Genomic DNA, 20,118 nt, shown 5'->3' with positions numbered 1-20,118 from the left:
GAGGCCAAACTTCATCCCTGGTGCCGGTGGGTTGAGCAAGGTGGTTGTCTGGCTTCGGATGCCCGGGCTGCCACTAGATTTCTGGGAGAAGTCCATCATTCTTCAGATGGCGGCGAAGGCTGGTAGGCCGCTGGCGGTGGACGAGGCAACGGAACAAGGAAAGAAATTGGGCTTTGCTAGGGTCAAGATCGAGGTGGACCTCAAGAATCCTCTAAGAGGTGGCACGTTTGTGAAGGGGAAGTCACAGAGGATGGAAGAGAGGGTTTGGCAATCGTTCATCTTTGAGAATCTTCCAAATCCGTGCTGCAGGTGTGGCAGAGTTGGCCATGGGGAAGGTTCATGTGTGTCCGGACCAATCGAGATTCCAGAGGATAGGAGTGGTAAGGCAGTGATGGAGGAAGAGATCCGATCATCGGAGGACTCTACACAGGGAGGGCTCAGTGGGAATGGCCCTTCGGAGACCCCGGGGTACGGACCGTGGATGGTTACCCACAGGGTTCGGCAAGTGTGGACTGGGAAAGGGAGTGAGAAACCTAGGAAGCAGTCGGCGGTGGCGGGCGGTCCCAAACCTGTGGGTACGCCCATCCGTGCGGAGGTCTCTTCGGTGGGTGGGGAGACGATCCTATCTGGCTCCCCGGTGGACCTGGACGGTTGGCAAAAGCCGTCCAAGGTGGCTCGGCGGAAGTCGCCGGACAAGGAAAAAGGGGCATGTTCCATTGGTAACTCAGGAGGAGGGGTGAGTCAACCTGGGAACGTGTTCGGCGCGTTGTCCGAGTCGACCAGCGACTCGGTGGTGGCTGATCGGGGCTTGCATGCAGGAGAACGGGCGGGTTTCCACGTCACGGCACGGCCCATTTCCCCTAAGGGTGGGCGGGCGGGGAACACTGGTCTTGGGCTGTTTTGCTCGAAGCCGGGGTCAAGTAGGCCTGGGGATGGGCCGGCCCCATTTAACCGAGGCTTGCCCATGACAGATCCGGGGCGCGGACCGGGTCTGAGTCCGATGAAGCGCGCCCGCAGCCCGTCTAAAAGGAATCGATGTGCCGACTTCGTGTGCCCATCTGGAGGTGCCCGGCCGGCCATGGGTCTTCGGAGACTGGCGGCGGGAGGACATCGGAGGAGCCAGAGCTCACCTCCGCCGACGGCATCGACGTGTCCCCGACCTCCTAGGGCAGCGGTGGCGACCGGTGATGGGCGGGAAGGTACGGGCGGAGTTTCTGCAGGTTGGAGGATCTCCCGTGCCACTTCTGTTGGGGACCTCTCGGCAGTCTTGCCGGCGGTGGAGGCGACGGCAGGGGCGGTGGAGGCTTTGGCGGGGACGGTGCGACAGTCGGAAGGTCGGGAGTCGGCCGTTCAAACAGGGGGTGGGGCTGGCTTGAAGGAAGGTTGCGGCACGAAGGAAGCTGGGGCTACTGTGGACTCTGTGTGCCATCCGGCACGGGAACACAATGCCCCAAGCCACAGCCAAGTATTTTCTCAGATCTTGGCTGCGGTGCAAAAGGAAGCCTCTGAGTCTTTTCCCAAGGAAGGAGTGAATGTGGATAGTGGGGTCGACTCTGGTAGGGAGAGCCGGGCCAATGAAACAGGTTGTCAATGAAGCTAATCCTTTGGAATTGTCGGGGGGCCGGGAAACCTTTTTTCGCCCCGGCTTTTCGGAGGTTGGTGCAGGTGCACAACCCTGATATGTGTATTTTATTTGAGACCCGGTTAGCCGGGAGGAGTATTGTGAGAGCTAGGAGGGCACTCCCGCGATCTTGGGGATTCTATGCTGTGGAAGCTCAGGGGTTGTCGGGAGGTATTATTGTAACTTGGAAATTGGATTGTGGTAATGTGGACATCTTTAATGTAAGTAGCCAAGAAGTGATTATGGTGATATCAGAAGGGGAGGGGAGGCCATGGATTATTGGAGCTGTATATGCTAGTACTGATTTCAAGGCTCGGAGGACATTGTGGGAGGAGGCATCCAAGTTGGTGGATCAGGGGCACCCAGTATTGATTGCAGAAGATTTTAACTGTATTGATGATCCACAGGAGAAGATGGGTGGGAGCCAATTCTCATATCAGAGGAAGGTGAAGGAATTTCAGGAGTTTATTTCGACAAATGGGCTGATAAATCTGGGGTTCACAGGGCCCAGATTCACATGGTGCAACAATCAACAGGGCCCAGCTAGAGTGTGGGAGAGGCTTGACAGGGCTTTTGCCACGGCTGGTTGGATTCAAGAGTTCCCAGATTATCATGTCAGACACCTCTCGCGGATAGCTTCAGATCACAGTCCAATACTGGTGAGCACTGATAGACCCATCCCTTTTCACTGCCCTTTCAGGTTTGAGAGGTTATGGCTGTGTTACCCTCGGTCTTGGGGTGTTGTGAGCGAGGCGTGGTGCAAGCCGGTCCGAGGGGATGCTATGTATCGGGTTTCTCGCAGACTTGAGTTGACAAGGAGATATCTTCGGAGGTGGAACAGGGTGGAGGTAGGGAACATATTCCGTAGAATTGATGAGTTAGAGGAGGCCATTGCAAATCTACAATCACGAGAGGCTGCGGGGGGTGGTCTATCACATGAGGAGTTGTCGGAATTGAGATCCTTCTTATCTATGCATGACTCCCTCCTTCACCAACAAGAGATCTTCTGGAGGCAGAAATCGAGGGTCAGTGGATTCAGGATGGGGACAGGAATACCAAGTTCTTTCATCAGTCGACATTGATCAGAAGACAGCGGAACAGGATCAGATCTATCAGGGGTGAGGATGGCTAGACCATAGAGGACCCAGATAAGATATGCAGGGTGTTTGAGCAGTTCTTCAGGGCCAGGTGGACAGAGCGGACAGGTAGTGGGATACATAATGAGCTACCCCTTCCATCTGAGGGGGTGTCCGGTGAGGATGCTTTAGCACTGATCAGACCGGTATCGGGGCGGGAGATCCAGGAGGCGGTGTGGTCCCTAGAGGGGGACAAAGCCCCTGGGCCGGATGGCTTTCCACCCGTGTTCTTTCGTAGGTATTGGTTGATAGTTGGACATGATGTTATTGAGGCCATCCAGCAGTTTTTTAGTACGGCCATGATGAGTCCGGATTGGCAGAGGACATTTATTACATTGATTCTCAAGCGCCAGGATGCTACTGAGCCTGGCCACTTTAGGCCAATCAGCCTATGCTCTACTCTGTATAAAGTCACGGCAAAGATCTTGGCAATTAGACTGAGAGGGATCTTACCCAGGATTATTAGTCCAGAGCAGGGTGCTTTCATAGGGGGGAGGAGTATATCAGATAATGTTCTGATTGCCCAGGAGTTCATGTTTGATCTGGAGAGGGCTCCTATGCGGCGTTGCCTCATGGGGGTCAAACTTGATATGGAGAGGGCATATGACAGGATGTGCTGGGATTTTCTTCGATCTTCCTTACAGAGTTTTGGCTTCCATGAGATGTGGATTAGGTGGGTTATGGGCTGTGTGACGGGCTCCTCCTTCTCCATTCTGGTAAATGGCACACCTTCTCACTTCTTTGATACATCTGTTGGACTTCGCCAGGGATGTCCATTGTCCCCCCTGCTATTTATCATTTGTGCAGATGCATTATCCAGAGCTCTTCGATCTGCAGTGGGTTCACAGACTCTGGAGGTTTATAGGCCGGTGTAGAGGGCCATGCCGATTTTCCACTTGCTATTTGCTGATGATTGCTTACTGTTGGCTAAGGCGACCTGGCAGACTGCACATACGGTCCGGAGGATCCTCTATGACTACTGTACTGCTTCTGGTCAACGGATCAACTTGGAGAAATCGTCTATTCTTTTCAGTCCGAAGACCAAGGCTCAGATAAAGGCAGCTATTATGGAGATTATGGGAGTTGGTGAGCAGGTGGGCACCTTGGCATACCTGGGTGTGCCGATTCTTGGGCGACGTCTACGTAGTGGAGATGTTCTCTCTCTTGAGCACAGCATCAGACACAGGTTGGAGGGATGGCAGATGCATACATTATCTATGATGGGTAGAGTCACATTGGCACGGTCAGTACTTAGTGCTATTCCGATATATCTTATTTCCCACGCTGTCCTCCCCGTATCTTCGTTGAGATCAGTTGAGCGACTTATCAGAGACTTTATCTGGGGGAGGCGTGGTGACAGAGGCAGAGCACATCTAGTGGCTTGGGAGGTGGTCTGTCAGCCGGTTAGACATGGTGGTTTGGGAGTGCCGTCCTTGGTGGCACGATGGGAGGACTCGGTTATGCGGTTGGCAGCTAGCCTCATGCTGGAGCCCGAGAGTATATGGTCCTCCCTGACGAGGGCTAAGTACGGTGCATTGACGGTTGGTGTTAGGGCGGGGCGGCTCCACTCCCCTATCTGGAGGGAGATCAGTGCTAGGGCTACATTAGTGCTTCCGGCGATCCGGTGGGCTATCGGGGATGGTATGTCGGTGGATGTCCTTGAGGATAGTTGGGTGACTGAGTTACCGATTAGCAGGCTACCGGCCATGGTGGACACGGGTAGGCTGATGGGACGTCGAGTTAGTGATTTGCTAGTCCCAGGGGAGGGGAGATGGGATGAAGTGTTTGTTCGGGAGACTTTTGGGGAGCACTTGGCGGAGAGGATTTTGGCCTTACCGATCCCGCTCCGGGCGGAGCCTGACAGATTGGTCTGGATTCCGACAGGCCGGTCGAGGGTGCGTGCCAGGGACATCCATGTGTGGACCAGTAGGGAGCCGGAGAGGCGGATTGATGGCGGATGGATATGGAGGATGAGGGTGCATCCCCGGGTGGCACTTTTTCTATGGAAGGTGGCTTGGGGCTGCCTTCCGACCAGGAGTATGTTGGCCAGACGGGGGATGAGGATGGGATCACTATGTGAGGTATGCCTGGATGCTGAGGAGACCATCGGCCATGTACTTCTCCGATGCCCAATAGCAGTGCAGTGTTGGAGATCGGCCTCGGCGCTACTCCCTCCTTTGTGGGAGTCGGTGGAGGATTTGCTGCGGTATTTGCGTGAGGCTACTCGGAGGCCGAGGGATGCTGAGACAGGTTCCATTGTGGCTTATCTAGCCTATCACATATGGCTGGCTAGGAATGACCGTCTTTTCGAGGGCGGGCGGTTACCCTCACGGGCTGTGATGGAGAGAGCACTGCGGCAGGCAGCGGAGACATCTATGTTGGCCACGTCGGCTCCACTTGGGAGGACTAGGGATATCTGGGGTACTTGCACTGCTGTTTCAGCGTCCAGGTTTAGTTTCTTCTCTTGGGTACCCCCACCCCCTAGCCATCTTAAGGTGAATTTCGATGGTGGTATGGCGGAGGATGGCGCATCGGGAGGCGTGGGTTTCGTGATCAGGGACCACCGTGGTACATTTATCGCGGCTGGAGGACGGAGTATTTTTGGATGTTCGGTGGTGGGAGCAGAGTTGCAAGCTGCTTGGGAGGGCGTTCTGGTCGCGAGACGGGTTCTGGGGGCCGACAGACTTGTTCTCGAGGGTGATTGCTCTACAGTGATTGACTGGATACGAGGTGTGGATACGTATGGGGATGGTCACCCTCTGATACGGGACACACGCAGTCTGGTACGGGAGCTGACTTCCTGTCAGATTGCCCATGCCTACCGAGAGGCGAACAGTGCAGCAGACTGGGTCGCCTCTTATGTTGCCCGGCATACTGGGGAGGCCTTCTGGTCTAGATTAGAGGGCATTCCACATGCTTTATTTTGTCTACTTTTCTTTGATATGTCTGGATGTATTCACGTTAGAGGTATATGAATGAAATACCGTTTTGACCAAAAAAAAAAAAACTCGGCATGCTCATTTGTCACATATATCCTTTTCTAAATGCTAATATTACATGGAACTATAAAGGATTGGATTTGGGCCGCTTGGCTTGGTCTGTTGAGAAGGGGCCATTCCAACTGCATCTGATACAAGTTACTAACTTTGTAGTTTGCCAGCATTATGCGCCTATAATTCGTGTGACATTGCATAATTGGTTGGTCATAGAAAGTGTAGCATTATGCACTCTCATCCGGAGAGTGCCTCCGGATTGCGCTTTGTGGTATGGATTGTGCTAGTTTTCTCCTCTGACAGGGGCATGTATTCTATGCGACTGAAGGCTCTGGCATGGATGATGCTCCATTGCGAAGACAAAATATCGTGTTGGATTGTGAATTCTCCTTTGTCAGTAAAATGTACTAGAGGCTCCGTTGGGGGCGAGGAAGCTTCCAATTTTCTATGACAAAGCATGCAATCTTTTACCATGCTTTGGCATGTTTACTTGTTTAGTTTTAGGATTCTCGTCTAAATTTTTATTGACCATCCAAGTAGCATGTAGATCACTCATTTTGAATTGAGATGACCCTAATGAATAATATGCATCCCCCTAAATTATAGGTTGATAATTATTAATTGGTTTCTAAAAAATTTTGATTTACATGCATCGACAATCAACATCATGCTATGTCAAGTCGGCAGAATATTTGCAAGGGAAGCATCATCAAACCATGCTAACTGAGTAGCATGTAATCCATGCCCTTCACTCCTCGTATAAGCTTTCTATCCCTTTGTTGTTGCCTTTTATATCGCTATCCTGACGTGGAAGTTCATCGAAATTCACGTGTGCCTACCTTCCGGTTATCCAATATGCCATGCAAACCTTTCAAAACAAACTACCATATCAATTTCCATCATATGTATACTTATAGATTTTTATACATTTTCTAAGTACCATCCATGAAGAGATATCATGCGTCATATGCTGCAGCATGCCTCGGAACCATGCTGCCCTGTATTGTTTACAGACTAGAATTTAGCAATAAAGATTATTCGCGTATATATGACATTTTACAAACAGAACCCTTGCCTCCAGACGGTATAACCGAACCAGCTGAAGAAACAAGTTGGCCGTTGCCATCAGAATAAACAGTTCAATATATTTTTTTTTTACTGTTTTTTTCTCAATGATTTTAAATGTCAAAATTTGTATGTTAATATACAAAACCACCTCCTTTTCTCCCAATAAGTAGCATTTTAAGCACAACAATATGTAGCATGGTATGCCATTGGTTCAACACGGGATGCACCGACACTCAATATAGTGACAGAATAGCGCCGATATGGAGCCCAGTACCAAGACGGTAAATCTTGATGTATATGAATAATTTCTCGCAGCCATGGAAGGGAAAAGATACAGGTCCGGTGGGAATAGTGATGGTTAAGCCACTGCAAGGTATAAATTAGCATTCCTCCTCATCTTATCGATTATGTATGTGGAACTTTAAGCTGCCTGTCTACCAAGGCGGACGGTCATCTTCCCTAGTTCGCGGTGGCTCTGGTTTCCAACCAGGTTTCTCATCCCAGTACATATCATAATATATATGGCCAGGATCACGGGACTCCACACAGCACCACAGGCCCACGTATCTTTTCACACGCTTTCTGAACTTCTCCTCCCTTACCTAATCATTCATTAGCATGGCACATAGTTCAGAAAATCTTGTGCTTTTGAGCAAAAATGCCTGAGAGTTGCAGAAAAAAAGGAGAACATAATCAGCTTACCTCATCCGTGAATCCTTGAAAGGCATCCTCCATCGATGAGAACTGTATGACTTTCACATCTTTGTATAGGGAGAAAGCTTGTATGAACTGCATGGCGAAACACCCTCGAGTCAGGCTTCTGCCCAAACAGACATAGGACCAAAAGTGCTTGGATGTGTAGAGTGAAGCATTTGTCTCATATTAAATTGAAAAGGACACCCACTCCGTTTGATGAACAATATATTACCTTCAGATAATAAACTCATCTATACAGTATTGTGGTTAACTATCTAACAAGACAGTGATCAGCTATTCAAAGGCAACAACTCTGTCCAATTAGTTACGTGCATGTTGAGAATCTCATCGATGGCAAGCTTCAATTGTTTTTCTTTTTTTTTTCCACTGAATAAGATAAATAAGATGGAAATAAGTTGTAATGGTTCTAAGCTCCTAAAATATTCAAAGAATTCTGCATGCAATATACTTTTTTTGGAGTAAATTCTGTGGTAGAATGCAAATTAATCAAAGATATCGAGTTAACGGATTTAGAACAGCGAGATGTGAACACATCTTTCTCTCACAACAATGGACTTTTATAGATACAACTCTCACTTCGTACTTCAAGAACAAGGTGAAAAGTGCTCCTATTTTTGTAGATGTTTATATTTTATTATATGTACTTTGAGGCCATAAATGAATGAGAAGAGCATCAAGTAAACAACAAATGTAACAGGAAATGATGATTAGAGTACATCCAATAGATTTAAGCAAACAAGTGGTGAATGATTCATGAAGTGTTGATTTTTAAACTTTATTTTTCTAATTTGTAATTAAAGTTCTACTAAAGTTAAACTAAAATGAACGAGAACCTAAACAAACAAGAGGATATGTAATATCATATCAGCATCTAGGACTAGTGTTCTATGCCTTGTACATATCCAACACTGCATATATGCAAGGTTCCAAAGCTACAAGCTTCATTGGTTGATAAATTAAAAAAATATCGTAATTATGAAGAAAGAAATTTTTTAGTTGACTTTCCAAGAAATGTCATCATAAATTAAACAAGCTACCAAATTTAAAACTCAATAGCCATAAGTACAATCCAAACTATCAGAAGCATAAATTAAGTGGCATATGCAAGTACCATCTGTTGGGTGCTATGCTTTGGAAAACGAAGAACTCCTCGTCTAGTTGTTTCATTGGCTATTTGGCATTTTGCAGAATGGTCATCACAAAGTTGAACTTCAAGTAGTGACTCCTTTATCTAAAGTAATTAGGAAAAGTGAATTGTATTGATATGCAAGAAATACACCAGCTGTTGACTGTTTTTGCATCTAAAATAGCTTCATTTACTTACCTCTTTTGGAACCAATGGATTCTGAAGGAAGGAATACTCTCTGAAATCAATTCTAGGGCCAAATTCTGCTTCAGGAAGTTCATTCAGCATCATATTCACCTGTGCATTTACATGTTTTCTTATAATGAGAAAATAGATGCGGCAGACACCACAAGAATTTTAATTTGAAGAAAATTACTGAACAAAGATGAAAAATCTATCAAAGCAGAAGTCTGAATATTAGTTTATTACAATGATATCTCAGAGCAGAATAATTTTCCATAGCCATAAAAATCTTCTGATTCATGCAAGTTATGTAGTTTAGACTGTTTGCAATGTTATGAATCATAATCTCTTTAAATAAGCATTAAGCATGAAGATAGTATAATTATACTAGGTATATTATCCCTTAAAATAAGCTTCTCAGAACAATATCGAACTACAAAAAAAAGAAGAAGAAGGGAAAAAAAAAGCATATACATTTATATGCAGTACACTATCACCAGATAAAGAAAATTTTATGTTACAGAATAATGATGTGGACCATGACTTTATCCTTATGTAAACCAAAATGTAAATGCATGGGGTGATCTTGGGACCAAATTCTCAAAATCCAATGGCTATAATGACTTTTCAAACAAACAGATGGCATCTGTTATATCTTGAATAGGTGAAGTGTATTATCCAATGCCTGGAAAAGGCCTGTAAATGGATGAGTGGGCCAGATTAGGCCATATCACTAATATCTAACAAAAAGAAGATATAATCTTATGGCTCTGAAGGCCTCACAGATCAATAGACGAACTAGATAAATTTGTCTAGTCCATCTAACTAAATGAACTTATGATCCAATGGCTTTGAAAGCCTTCTGGATCAATAGATGGATCAGATTAAAGTGTTTGGCTCATCTGACCAGATTAACTTACAATCTAATGGCTTTATAAGCCTAGTGCATCAATCAATGGACTAGATTAAGCCGATTGGTTTATATAATATAACTAAGTCACTTATGATCTGATGGCTCTAAAAGCCGTGCAGATCAATCCATGAACCAGGTTAAGGTATTTAGTTCATTGAACCAAAGTCACTTATGACTCTTCTGGATAATCAATGGACCAGATTAAGTCATTTGGTTCACTTACGTCATTTACAATCCAGTGGATTTAAAAGGATTGCAGGTCGATTAAGGGACCAGAGTAAGTCGTTTAATACATTTAACTAAAGCCACTTAACGATCCGATGGCTCCAAAAGCCTCGTAGAACAATTAACAGATCAGATTAAGTTGTTTTGTTCATTAACTAAATGCAGTTATAATCTGATGGCTCTAGAAGCCTTGCTAACGAATAAACGAATGGGATTTATTTTAGTCAATGTAACTTATCATCATAGGCTATGAAAAGTACACTTACAATCCAATGTTTTAGAAACCATGCCTACATCTTATGGAAGATGCCTACAATCTAACGATTGTAGATGCAACACTTACAGTCTAACGGCTCTAGTCATGATGTGATCCCAAATTAAGAGCAGTTTCTTAGGGTTTATTGCATTAGAAAAATACATAATTGCTCCTTAAAGATGGGAGCAACTACTCATCTGAAGAGGCCACCTTATATTCAGACGACAAAAAGAATAGCCAACTAAAAAATAAATGGTTGCCAGGTGGTTATCATGAAATCCTCTATAAATACTCTCTTAGAGAATATGAGAATTTTTGCTCTGATATTCCCCCCCAAAATCATACTCCCGCTCTTAGAAAAGGTGAGATGCCACCCATTGCACACCCGATTCTTCTTTTTTTTTTTAAGATCAAATACTAAAGTAGGGATCTTATTCCCTTCTTCTATAAGAGAGTCTCAAGACTCTGTGCATACAGGTCATTGACCCCTTAACATGAAGTATGTCTTCATTCATACTTCAATCAGAAATGAATTAGCCTCATCCAAAATGAGATTCCAGTCTCAAAATTTAAATAGGATCCTTATTCTGTTTTCATAAAGAGTCCAAGTCTCCATTAATAGGGAGCAGGCCTTTTGGTCATGCTTCAATTAGAAGTCAACGGACTTCATTGAAATGAAAATTGAGTCCCACAAGTATAGGATTTTGATCCTATTCTTATAAGGAGTCCAGGACTCCATCAATAGAAGGTTAAACCCCGCTTAACATGAAGAATGCCATCAATAATACTTTCACTAGAAGTCAACAGATTTCATTTAAAAAGAGATTCTGGTTTCGTAGTTCCCACAGGATTTCAATCCTATTTTATAAGGAGTTTTAAACTCCATTAATAGAGGACACATGAAGTAGACCCTTGGTTCTACTTTGGAAACCAAAGACTAAATCAAAATGGGATCTTTGACTTCATTATTTGGTGTAACATCTTGATCTTATATTGATTAAGAGTCTTAGACTGTATTAATGAAAAGAAATCAAAGATTTTTAAACAAGAAGTGTCTTAAATTATGCTTCAAAAGCAACTATGATTAATATTTTTTTAAAAAAAAGAATAATATCATGGTTTTAAAATAAAAATGGGCGTTTAGCCTTACTTTAAAAAGAAATCTAAATTCTACTGGCAATAGAATTTGATTTCAACTCCACTTTCAAAAGTCTTAAGTATAATGATATTGTTAAAATAAAAATAATTAAACTTCAATTCTTAATTTCACAAAATTCAGAATATAATTTTAATTCCAAATTGACATTATATTGACATTCATCCAAATTGATGTCATATTGACTTCTATCTTCTGAAATTATACAATAAAGAAAAAAAAGTTGATAAATCCAAGTTTGTATTAGTTAGCAACTGTGTAAAGTTTATTAATCGGAGACTTCCTAATCAAAAAGGAGTAATCAATAAAACATTCTTGAGTCTATTGGAAGTCTTGGACCTACTTAAATAACAAACCCTGACATATGGGTGAATTTGAACAAATCATACCCTAAATTATTTGTGTATCAATATCTATCCTAAGGTTTAATACCAAGGGACAGATTTGTGATCCCACAGTAAAATTTTGGTTACTTGCACATGGAAAGTGCAAAAACATACAGCAAACAGAAAACAGCTATAGAGACATATTGAAAATATTAACCAATTCACTTTATTGATTGTTATCATTGTTGTAATCTTTTCAAAGTTTTCTAATTTTTAGCCGCAATTTGAAGCCTAAACTGCTACAACAACTCATCTGGTTGGGGCCAGAAGTGAGAACGAATTTTTGAACCTTGACTAGAACAATGATGGTGATGAAGGGTACATAAGATTGAACCCAAAAAATTGAGGAAATGGGAGTAAGAGCACCAAAGAAAAAACAAAGGCCAAGTTTACAAAACCTTCTTTGTGCCAAAGTGTGCCAAAAGACTGGGCACAAAGGCATACACCAAGTGGCTAAGAAGTAGAGCTCAAGTTACAGACTTATTTGGACTCCAATCGAAAGAAGACAAGTCTCGAATTTACAGGATAGAAAGTTAAGATGGACAAGATTGAGGTTGAACTCCACACATTAAAGACGTTCTCAACTCGCATTACTCAAAATTGTGGTCTGAAAGAGAGAAAACTGAAACATTTTAGCAGAAGCACTTGAGTTTCAGAAAAATAATTTTATGTTAGGAGAGCTGAAAAAAGGGTCAAATCAGCAACTGCATTGCACAATGTAGTTATAACTGTGCACAAGAACCAGGCTCACTGTATTCCCAATTGAAATTTCAAGAAATATTGCAATGCCATTAGCAGAATATCACAAAGGCAATAAAAGGCTTCTGCAAAATTGGAGACTTACTACTGACATGAAATCAGGCCATATGTTAACATTGGGTGTGCATGGGTTGGGTCAGATTTGTTTGGAGATACACCCAAAACTGAACTAATTTAACTCGGTTTTCTAAAATCGGAATGAAACCGAATCGACCATGTACAAAAATTGCTTGAAACCAATCCAAGAAATTTGGTTCGATTTATTGGGTTCATGTACAATGGGTTGGGCTAAATGGGCTGGATTAAGTTTAAACATAAAAATTTCAGTTTTTATAGGTTGATATTTAATGAACTGGACTAAATGGGCTGAGCTAAGTCAAAAACATAAAAATTTATTTTATATATAAGAGAAAATATAAAAAAATAAAAACAAATTAAAATATATACACGCACATATATGAGTCGGGTCGGGTCAAGTTGGGTTGGTTAGAAAATATATATTTATATATGTACATATAGGTTGGGTTGGGTCGATTTGAATTGATTTTCTAAAAACTCAAACTAAAGCTGAACCGGATTTCTTCGGTTCAAGACTTTCTCAAACCGACACCAAACCGAATTTTAAAAAAAAACGATATAAACTAAACCAACAAGACTGGTTCCGATCAGGTTCACAATTTGGCCCCTTTTTTGCACATCCTTGGTTAATTTCCAAGAGAAGGGTACCAGAGGTAGTTGTTGACCAATAGCCAGCTAGTCCTTTTCAATAAAATATATAAAATAGTTGCAACATTTTAGTTCGTAGATTTTCAGTCTTGTCTTGAAAAGCTAATCTCAAGGTTTTAAATATTATAGGACAGGGTCATCTCAGTTTTCCTATGGAACATGACACCTGGTCCATGTTCCATATCCCATCATCCTGGTCCATATCTCATCTCGGTTTTAGATACTGACACTCAAGACAATGGATGTCCCATATTCCGTGATCCTAGTCCATGTCCCAACTCATCTAGTTCCCACATTTGGGACGGTGAGATACCAAATGCCTTCATTATGGGCTAATAGTTAGCGATTAACCTACTATAACACCTAATATTCTTCATTACTTAAAGGCATTTCTAAATTGGCCTCGAGGTGGACGAAAGTGGTTTGTCAAAAGTGATTTTTTCATTTTTTGAGAGTTTGGACCAAAATGTAAAAAATGAAAGCGACTTTGGACCCTAAAATCACTTTCCTAAAAACAACTAGGTGGGGTTAACATGACTTCCAGCCTGTCTCAACTTAAAGGTATCGAAAGTCGACCTTTAAGAGGAAAATGGGGGTCTCATTTTCAGCCCCCACTTCACCTCTTCCCCAAATACGGTCACCTCCTTCCTGATCCCTACGCCTCCCACTTGTGCTGCCCCTCTATGTTGTTGAACCTCCTTACTATGTTGTTGAACCTTCCTCATGCCCGACCACACTCTTGTCCTTATCCTTCATTCAGGTTTAGATGGACGGTGTTAGGCTACACAGTAGACAGTGACCTTTGCCACTTTTTCCCCAGTTTGGCCTCGCCGTAGCTTCCGAACATTAGATATGCATTTTCCAGCAACTAGAATACACTAACTATTTGTTGATCCTTCAAAAGTTGAAAGTTAAGGAGCAAGAGTTGGATTAGTGGCAAAATGCTTCCATGATCCACTGTAAGGGAGCAAATGGCCTAATAAAAAAAAACCACAATATTTGACACATGCCTCTCATTAATAATATGTCAGGAGAATACAACATAAGCAGTGCAGTCTACACAAACATGTAGATGAGTATATCTAACAAATTAAGTACCTCAAATATATGATCCATAGGGCAGATAAAAGGTTGCCTAGTCATTGTTCCTTTCATAATTCCAGGGTGTCCAAACCACATTCTATCAAACCTGCACCATAATGGAGGCATTACCTAAAGAAATGAACACAGAAGCAGGTCAGAATTTCAGTATTTCTAATAGAAATATATATAACGATAAATGATGTGAAGAAGCATGCTCCATATCAAGGTTGTCAAACGTAGTATTCCTTAACTTTATTGGAGTAGGCATTTCATCAAACTCCACATACTAGGTATTTATATGCTGCTGGAGGAACTATAAACCTTTCATATCTTTTCAACAATGGTATCAAAGCTCTTAACAACAGCAATATAAAATGAAAAATAACAGATTCATAATTTTGTCAAGATCGAAGTGCCTTACACTAGTGATGAGACAATAGTTGACAAAAAACAAATCATTTCTTCATTTAAAAACAAACAAACAGAAAAATAATGGCCTATAAAAAGGTTCTAAACAATGTCCGCCGTACCGGTACCGATCGGCGTACCGGTGGCTATACTAAAGATAATAAAGTCATTGCGTCATATCATGTATTGCAATAACGAGATAATTTTTTGTTAAATATGCTTAGTGAATATCTTTTTCTACAGAATTTTCGCTACACTTAAAAACGTGTTTATTTTAAGGAATCTGGTGCAAAGAAGTTTATCAGCTATCATAGCAAACCTGAAGACCATTCAAGAAAGAAGTATATTATGGCTTTGATTAAGATTTATTATGATTTATGAATAAGCAATAATAAGATTAACACAACTAAATTCCAGTTAGCAAAACATATAGATCGATCAAGAGGTGATATCTGCAAGCATGCATCCAGATGCTGGAATGCATCTTTTGATACTTGAAAGGGAAAAATAACATTTATACAACTATTATTAATTTTACAAAGTTAACTACAATCTGGCATAGAGTTGTTGATTTTTAATAGGTTTCAAACAGTAACACCAAAGAATAGGAAAAGAGAAACTTTTAAATGAATATCAAGTACTATCTGTAACAAGAGAAATCTCACTTACCAGTGTCCGGTTCAATAATGAAGCAATAGCAAATGCAGTCCTCATCTGCTTCAACTGAAAATTTGAAAGCCAATATATATATATATATATATATATATATATATATATATATATATATATATAATGCTTGATCATTTAACATGAAGCATTTATATTATATGAGGTATTGACTAAAATGAAAGCCAATCTTACTTGATAATTGACTAATGAAAAGTGAGATTCAAGGTTATGTGGGCCATCTAGCAACAAGCTCTTTGGAATATTTGGTTTAAATGTCAAGAAACCATCTGTGAAAAGACTTCCATCAAGTAAAAAATACCATAGGAATTGCTACGAGATTCAGTCAGCACAAAATATAAGGATGCATGCTGTAGAAAATAACCGTGTGAGCATAAGGAAATAATTTATGATGTAGTAGGACACATTTGAGTTTTTAATCAAGTTTTTCCTCAGTTCAGTACTACTTAGTGGTTGCGGTATTCTTTTCATTAACATTCAAACTCAGAATCCCTCTTAAGGTCCAAGAGTCCGTGGATAATGGGACATGAGAGAATTATTGATTTCGAAAATCTTTTGACTAGACAAAAGGACCAGCCTAAAATGAAAATTGCAAAGAGCTTCCTTTGAAATGCCTCTTTGCAAATTAGGATTCAATTAAGCATGAAAAAAGCTGTTTTACATTACTCAACATAAAGCAAAATAAAAAAGGGCATCTCAATGCACAAGGCTCCTGCCGCTGCAAGGTTTGGAGAGGGTGATGAAAGGAATAAATCCCACAACTAAAGAACAAGTTATATACCTATATTGCATCCAAAGTTGTTCCTATAGGTATTAGCCAAAGCCAGCTCAAAGGGATGTTTTAACCAGCACTAACATGCTCTAATGTTTCGCGATCTCTTGAATTTGACAGATCTAATAGCGAACTTTGCACCATCAAAAGGCATCCAACAATCTCATGCTCACAATCAAAGAGAGCTTCTAGAAGGCTTGCCCGTGAAGCATCTAAGTCAAAGCTTTTGACTTCAATTTGGACGGCACCAGAGCCTCCATCTAAAGAATCAGGACATTGACCAAAAGATTAGAGAACATGGTTCGCCATACCAGCTCTAACCAGGCGATATGGAGCATACCATACAGTACTGGTTTGATACCGATATCCGGTACAGATGGCGTACCAATACTCGATATGGCGAAAAGACCCTGTATTATACCAACATAGTGCTAGTGTGGCACTGGTTTAGAGTCCGGTACCAAAACAGCGAACTTTGCTAGAGAACAATTCCACAGTGGACTTAGAGATTGGTGGATCCAACGCAAGAGTTTCACCCCTTCCAACAATCAACAATTAGGTCATTGTTGCAAGGATATTTTCACCTAGAAGCACCCCTACAGCAAGTTTACTTGTTCTCGTGGGTTGACTTAGTTGTTTAGTTTTCTTTAGACTCTGAGAACACCACTTGGCCCTATCACTTGTAAGGGTTCCTAGAGCCTATAAATCCTCTTATTTACTCCCTATTTCGTCAATCAACGAAGTTTAATTTCTCTTGAACGCACATCAACTCATGTTTTTCCTAAAATATTTTTTTACATGGTAAATTCTATGCAAGCCCTAGCTAATTTGGATGATTGGTGGCAAAGCCAATTGTAGAGTCCTTATTCATGGCATGCTTCAATGGTGTCAGTTGGTGGAGCCCCTGATAATAGCAAAGCCCTCTTGGTAGCAAGGCAGTAAGCCACTAGTTATCCCTAAATAGTTTGGTTCCTTAGTTACCCTTAACATTTTAGACTTTTAAGTTTAATTTCTGGTTTCTTACTTTTGTGTTTAGTTTAATTTTTGCTTAGTAGTTTAGCTTGTCACTTAGCTAGTTTAGTCTTCCACTAGGTAACTCTGAAGCTAATGTCAGGCCTTCCTCATTTGCATCAGCAGATTTTGGTATTAGAGCTCGATCTCAAGTTATTATTGCTAACAAAATATTCATGCTTGGATGCTTAGATTAGGGTTAATTAAATTTTATTTGATTTAGACTTTAATTGGACAAAAAATGCTTTCGATACTTTTTCTGCTCGAATTCAAATTTATCTCAAACTATTTTCCAAAATTCTAATTTAATCTAAAGTAGGATAAAGTGTTTTGCCAGAAGTCAAACTCTATTCCCCCCTTGATTGTCTACTTTCCTACTTGAGCAAAAGAGAATGCATTTATATCCCACTGGGTGATGGGATCGTTTGAAGGCTTGTTCAGTTCCCATCTGTTTTCCCTAAAAATTCAATCCAAGCTTATCATCCATTCGGAGGGATCCCCCCACTCGCACCCGCAACCCTAGTTGCACCTGCTTTCACAGCCTAAAGTAACAAAGGTAAGGCAGTACATAGCACCACCCAATATTGCTACCTATTGCAGCCATGTCCCACAGGTGTACCGAGGCATTTAATCCCACAGTCAAAAACCCTACCGATGGCAAGCTCCCACCATCGGAACCCCAACTAATGACCAACATCCACTATCAGATCGAAAGCAACTCTAGCAAGCCCTAGCCTCCAATAACAGCCTGCAAACTATCAAAACTCAGAAGGCTTCAAAAGGCAGCAATTTCACTGTCAAAACCCTACCGACAATGACCTTCCCACTATCAGAACCAGTCAGCAATCAAAAGTTTTCCCAACTGCAGGTGCAACTCTAGTTGTGCTCGTGACCTTCCATGCACCTTCACAATGATAGCAAGCTCAACTAAATGACACACTAGCAGCAACATCAGCCTAAGCAACCATGGACACAAACAACAACACCAACTCCAAGGTTGAACAATTCGAGATATAGATGGCTGAGAACACGAAAGCCATGAGAGAGCTTTAGGCCTCTCTACGAGATGTCTTGGCCTGATGCAGGCACTTCCATCCTTGCAACCCATAACATCAGCAGCATAGCTCAACCCAAACCAGGAGTCCAATGCTAGCAACTCACCATGTCAAAACTGCCGCTACAACAACTAGAACCAGCATCCTAGCCAAGATGCACACGACAAGCATCATGATAAAATACTATGCTTAACCATGGATGACTTCTTCTAGAAGCTGGAGCTAATAGCATTTCAAGACTTGCTAGTCTCAATTGATGCTTATTTTGGTTGGCACCATCTGCCTGACCGGAAGCAAGTCCAATTCATTAGCTAAGCTGAAAGGTCCAGCCCACATCTGATGGTCCATCCTAGCAGAGAATGGTGCCCACTATAGCAAGAGGCCCATGCAACAGGTCCTAGATGAGGGAGAAGCTGGAGGACCGCTATATCCCTTCAGATTATTCCCAATAGCTCCACACTTAGATGATCTAAACAAGCAATACACTGATCAGTTCAAAAGTACTGAGTGGAATTTGACGAGCTCACTCTTCAAGTTCATTTCCAATAGTCCCCAAACCAACAGATCGATAGATTCAGCAGCAATCCCCGGCCCAAGATCTAGGATCAGATTGTCGTGGATCAATTTTCCAAGATGGCACATGTCATCCCCTTACAAAAAAGCTACTGATGCTTCCTTTGTTGCGAAGCTTTTCTTCAACAAGGTAGCTCACCCGCACAAGAATCCAAAATCAATGGTGTCTGACTATGATGTCAAATTCACCAGCCACTTCTGGAGGACGCGGGGCAAAGCTCGGCAATAAGCTCCAATTTTCTGTGCCTTTCGTCCCCAAACTAACTAACAGAGAAAAGTTGTCAACAGAAATTTGGAAAACCTACTAAGTCTTGTCGCGAAGAATTCACCCACCTAGGACACCATCCTTCCCCAAGCTAAGTTTGGTTATAAAAGACCATCAAACACTCAACAGGATGGTTTCTGTTTGAGAAGTTGACAAGGGAAACACTATGATACCCAGTAGATTTTGCCCCAATTCTAATATCCAATAGTTCTTCACTTAGGAGGTCAGATTTTCTCACAATATATCCAGCAAATCCATGAGGAAGACAAGAAGAAGATCCTGAAGAGTAACAAGCATTCCCAAAACAAAGCAAACCTAAAGAGCCAACAAATCCACTTCAACCTAGCGACAAAGTGCCATCCGTAATAGACCAAAATGGCACTCGTCGTTCCCACTGCAAGTTGCAGCCTAAGTATCTTAAGCCATTTGACATCATCAACTAGGTGGGAGATAATGTCTACGTCATGGACCTACCAAAAGATCTCTACTTCAGCTCCACTTTCAATGTCATTGACCTCGCATCCTATTTTGAAGGACAGGAGACCGTGGCTGAAAATAGAGAGCTGTAACTCCCAACATCGACAAAGCAAAAAAAAGGTAGGAAATCGGGGCCATCCTTGATAACGAGATTGTGACAATAAGGAAGAGGCCTCATCAAAAAGAAAATAATAAGTGAAGTGAGCAGTCATTGCCGACTTCACTTAAAAATTCAAAAAAAAAAAAAAACATGTAAAAGGCATTGAAGCCCCTATTTCGTTTCAAAACAGAGGCTTCGCTCTTGTTCCAGCAAGCAAAGGAGAGAGAGCTTCAAAAAGCCTCTCTCCACCCCTTCATCCACCTCTTTCACTCTCCACCACCTTCTCCCTCTCTCTCCCTCCCCCTCTCTCTTCTCCTTTTTTTCCTTGTCCCTCTCCCCCTCAGTTGCCAATTTCTCAATCCGGAAGCCAGAATTATCCCGAACCACTGTCAGTACAGCTCGGATCGTCGCCGGTACGGCTC

General features: G+C 42.2%; 2 protein-coding genes across 3 annotated transcripts in view; one reads left to right on the top strand and one right to left on the bottom strand.

The window, feature by feature from the left end:
- The first annotated feature begins 1,680 nt into the window (after positions 1 to 1,680).
- Positions 1,681 to 2,703, top strand: LOC148714172 (uncharacterized). The gene has a single exon (XM_088717268.2). It carries the CDS (start codon positions 1,681 to 1,683, stop codon positions 2,701 to 2,703), a length of 1,023 nt encoding a protein of 340 aa, XP_088573394.1.
- A 4,067-nt stretch (positions 2,704 to 6,770) lies between these two features.
- The window catches only part of XEG113 (xyloglucanase 113), a 32,222-nt gene continuing 18,874 nt past the window's right edge, over positions 6,771 to 20,118 (bottom strand). For both annotated transcript variants that reach the window (XM_088717311.2, XM_039121218.3), the window contains 7 exons: positions 15,618 to 15,712; positions 15,426 to 15,479; positions 14,364 to 14,477; positions 8,860 to 8,958; positions 8,647 to 8,766; positions 7,521 to 7,607; positions 6,771 to 7,420 (listed from right to left, as the gene is read on the bottom strand). In XM_088717311.2, coding sequence (XP_088573437.1) covers positions 7,253 to 7,420; positions 7,521 to 7,607; positions 8,647 to 8,766; positions 8,860 to 8,958; positions 14,364 to 14,477; positions 15,426 to 15,479; positions 15,618 to 15,712 — 737 coding nt within the window. In that variant the 3' untranslated portion in view covers positions 6,771 to 7,252. The remainder of the gene's footprint in view (positions 7,421 to 7,520; positions 7,608 to 8,646; positions 8,767 to 8,859; positions 8,959 to 14,363; positions 14,478 to 15,425; positions 15,480 to 15,617; positions 15,713 to 20,118) is intronic.

This window comes from Phoenix dactylifera, chromosome 3 (genome assembly GCF_051530095.1).
Source record: "Phoenix dactylifera cultivar Ajwa chromosome 3, Ajwa_hap1_PhDact_Kaust_v1.1, whole genome shotgun sequence".
In the NCBI taxonomy this organism is placed as follows: domain Eukaryota; kingdom Viridiplantae; phylum Streptophyta; class Magnoliopsida; order Arecales; family Arecaceae; genus Phoenix; species Phoenix dactylifera.
Note: the sequence above shows the minus strand (reverse complement) of the source record. Positions and strands in the feature narration are given on the sequence as shown.

Excerpts from the sequence above, each read along its gene's own strand:
- LOC148714172 (XM_088717268.2), top strand. The coding sequence starts at position 1,681 with ATGTGTATTTTATTTGAGACCCGGTTAGCCGGGAGGAGTATTGTGAGA.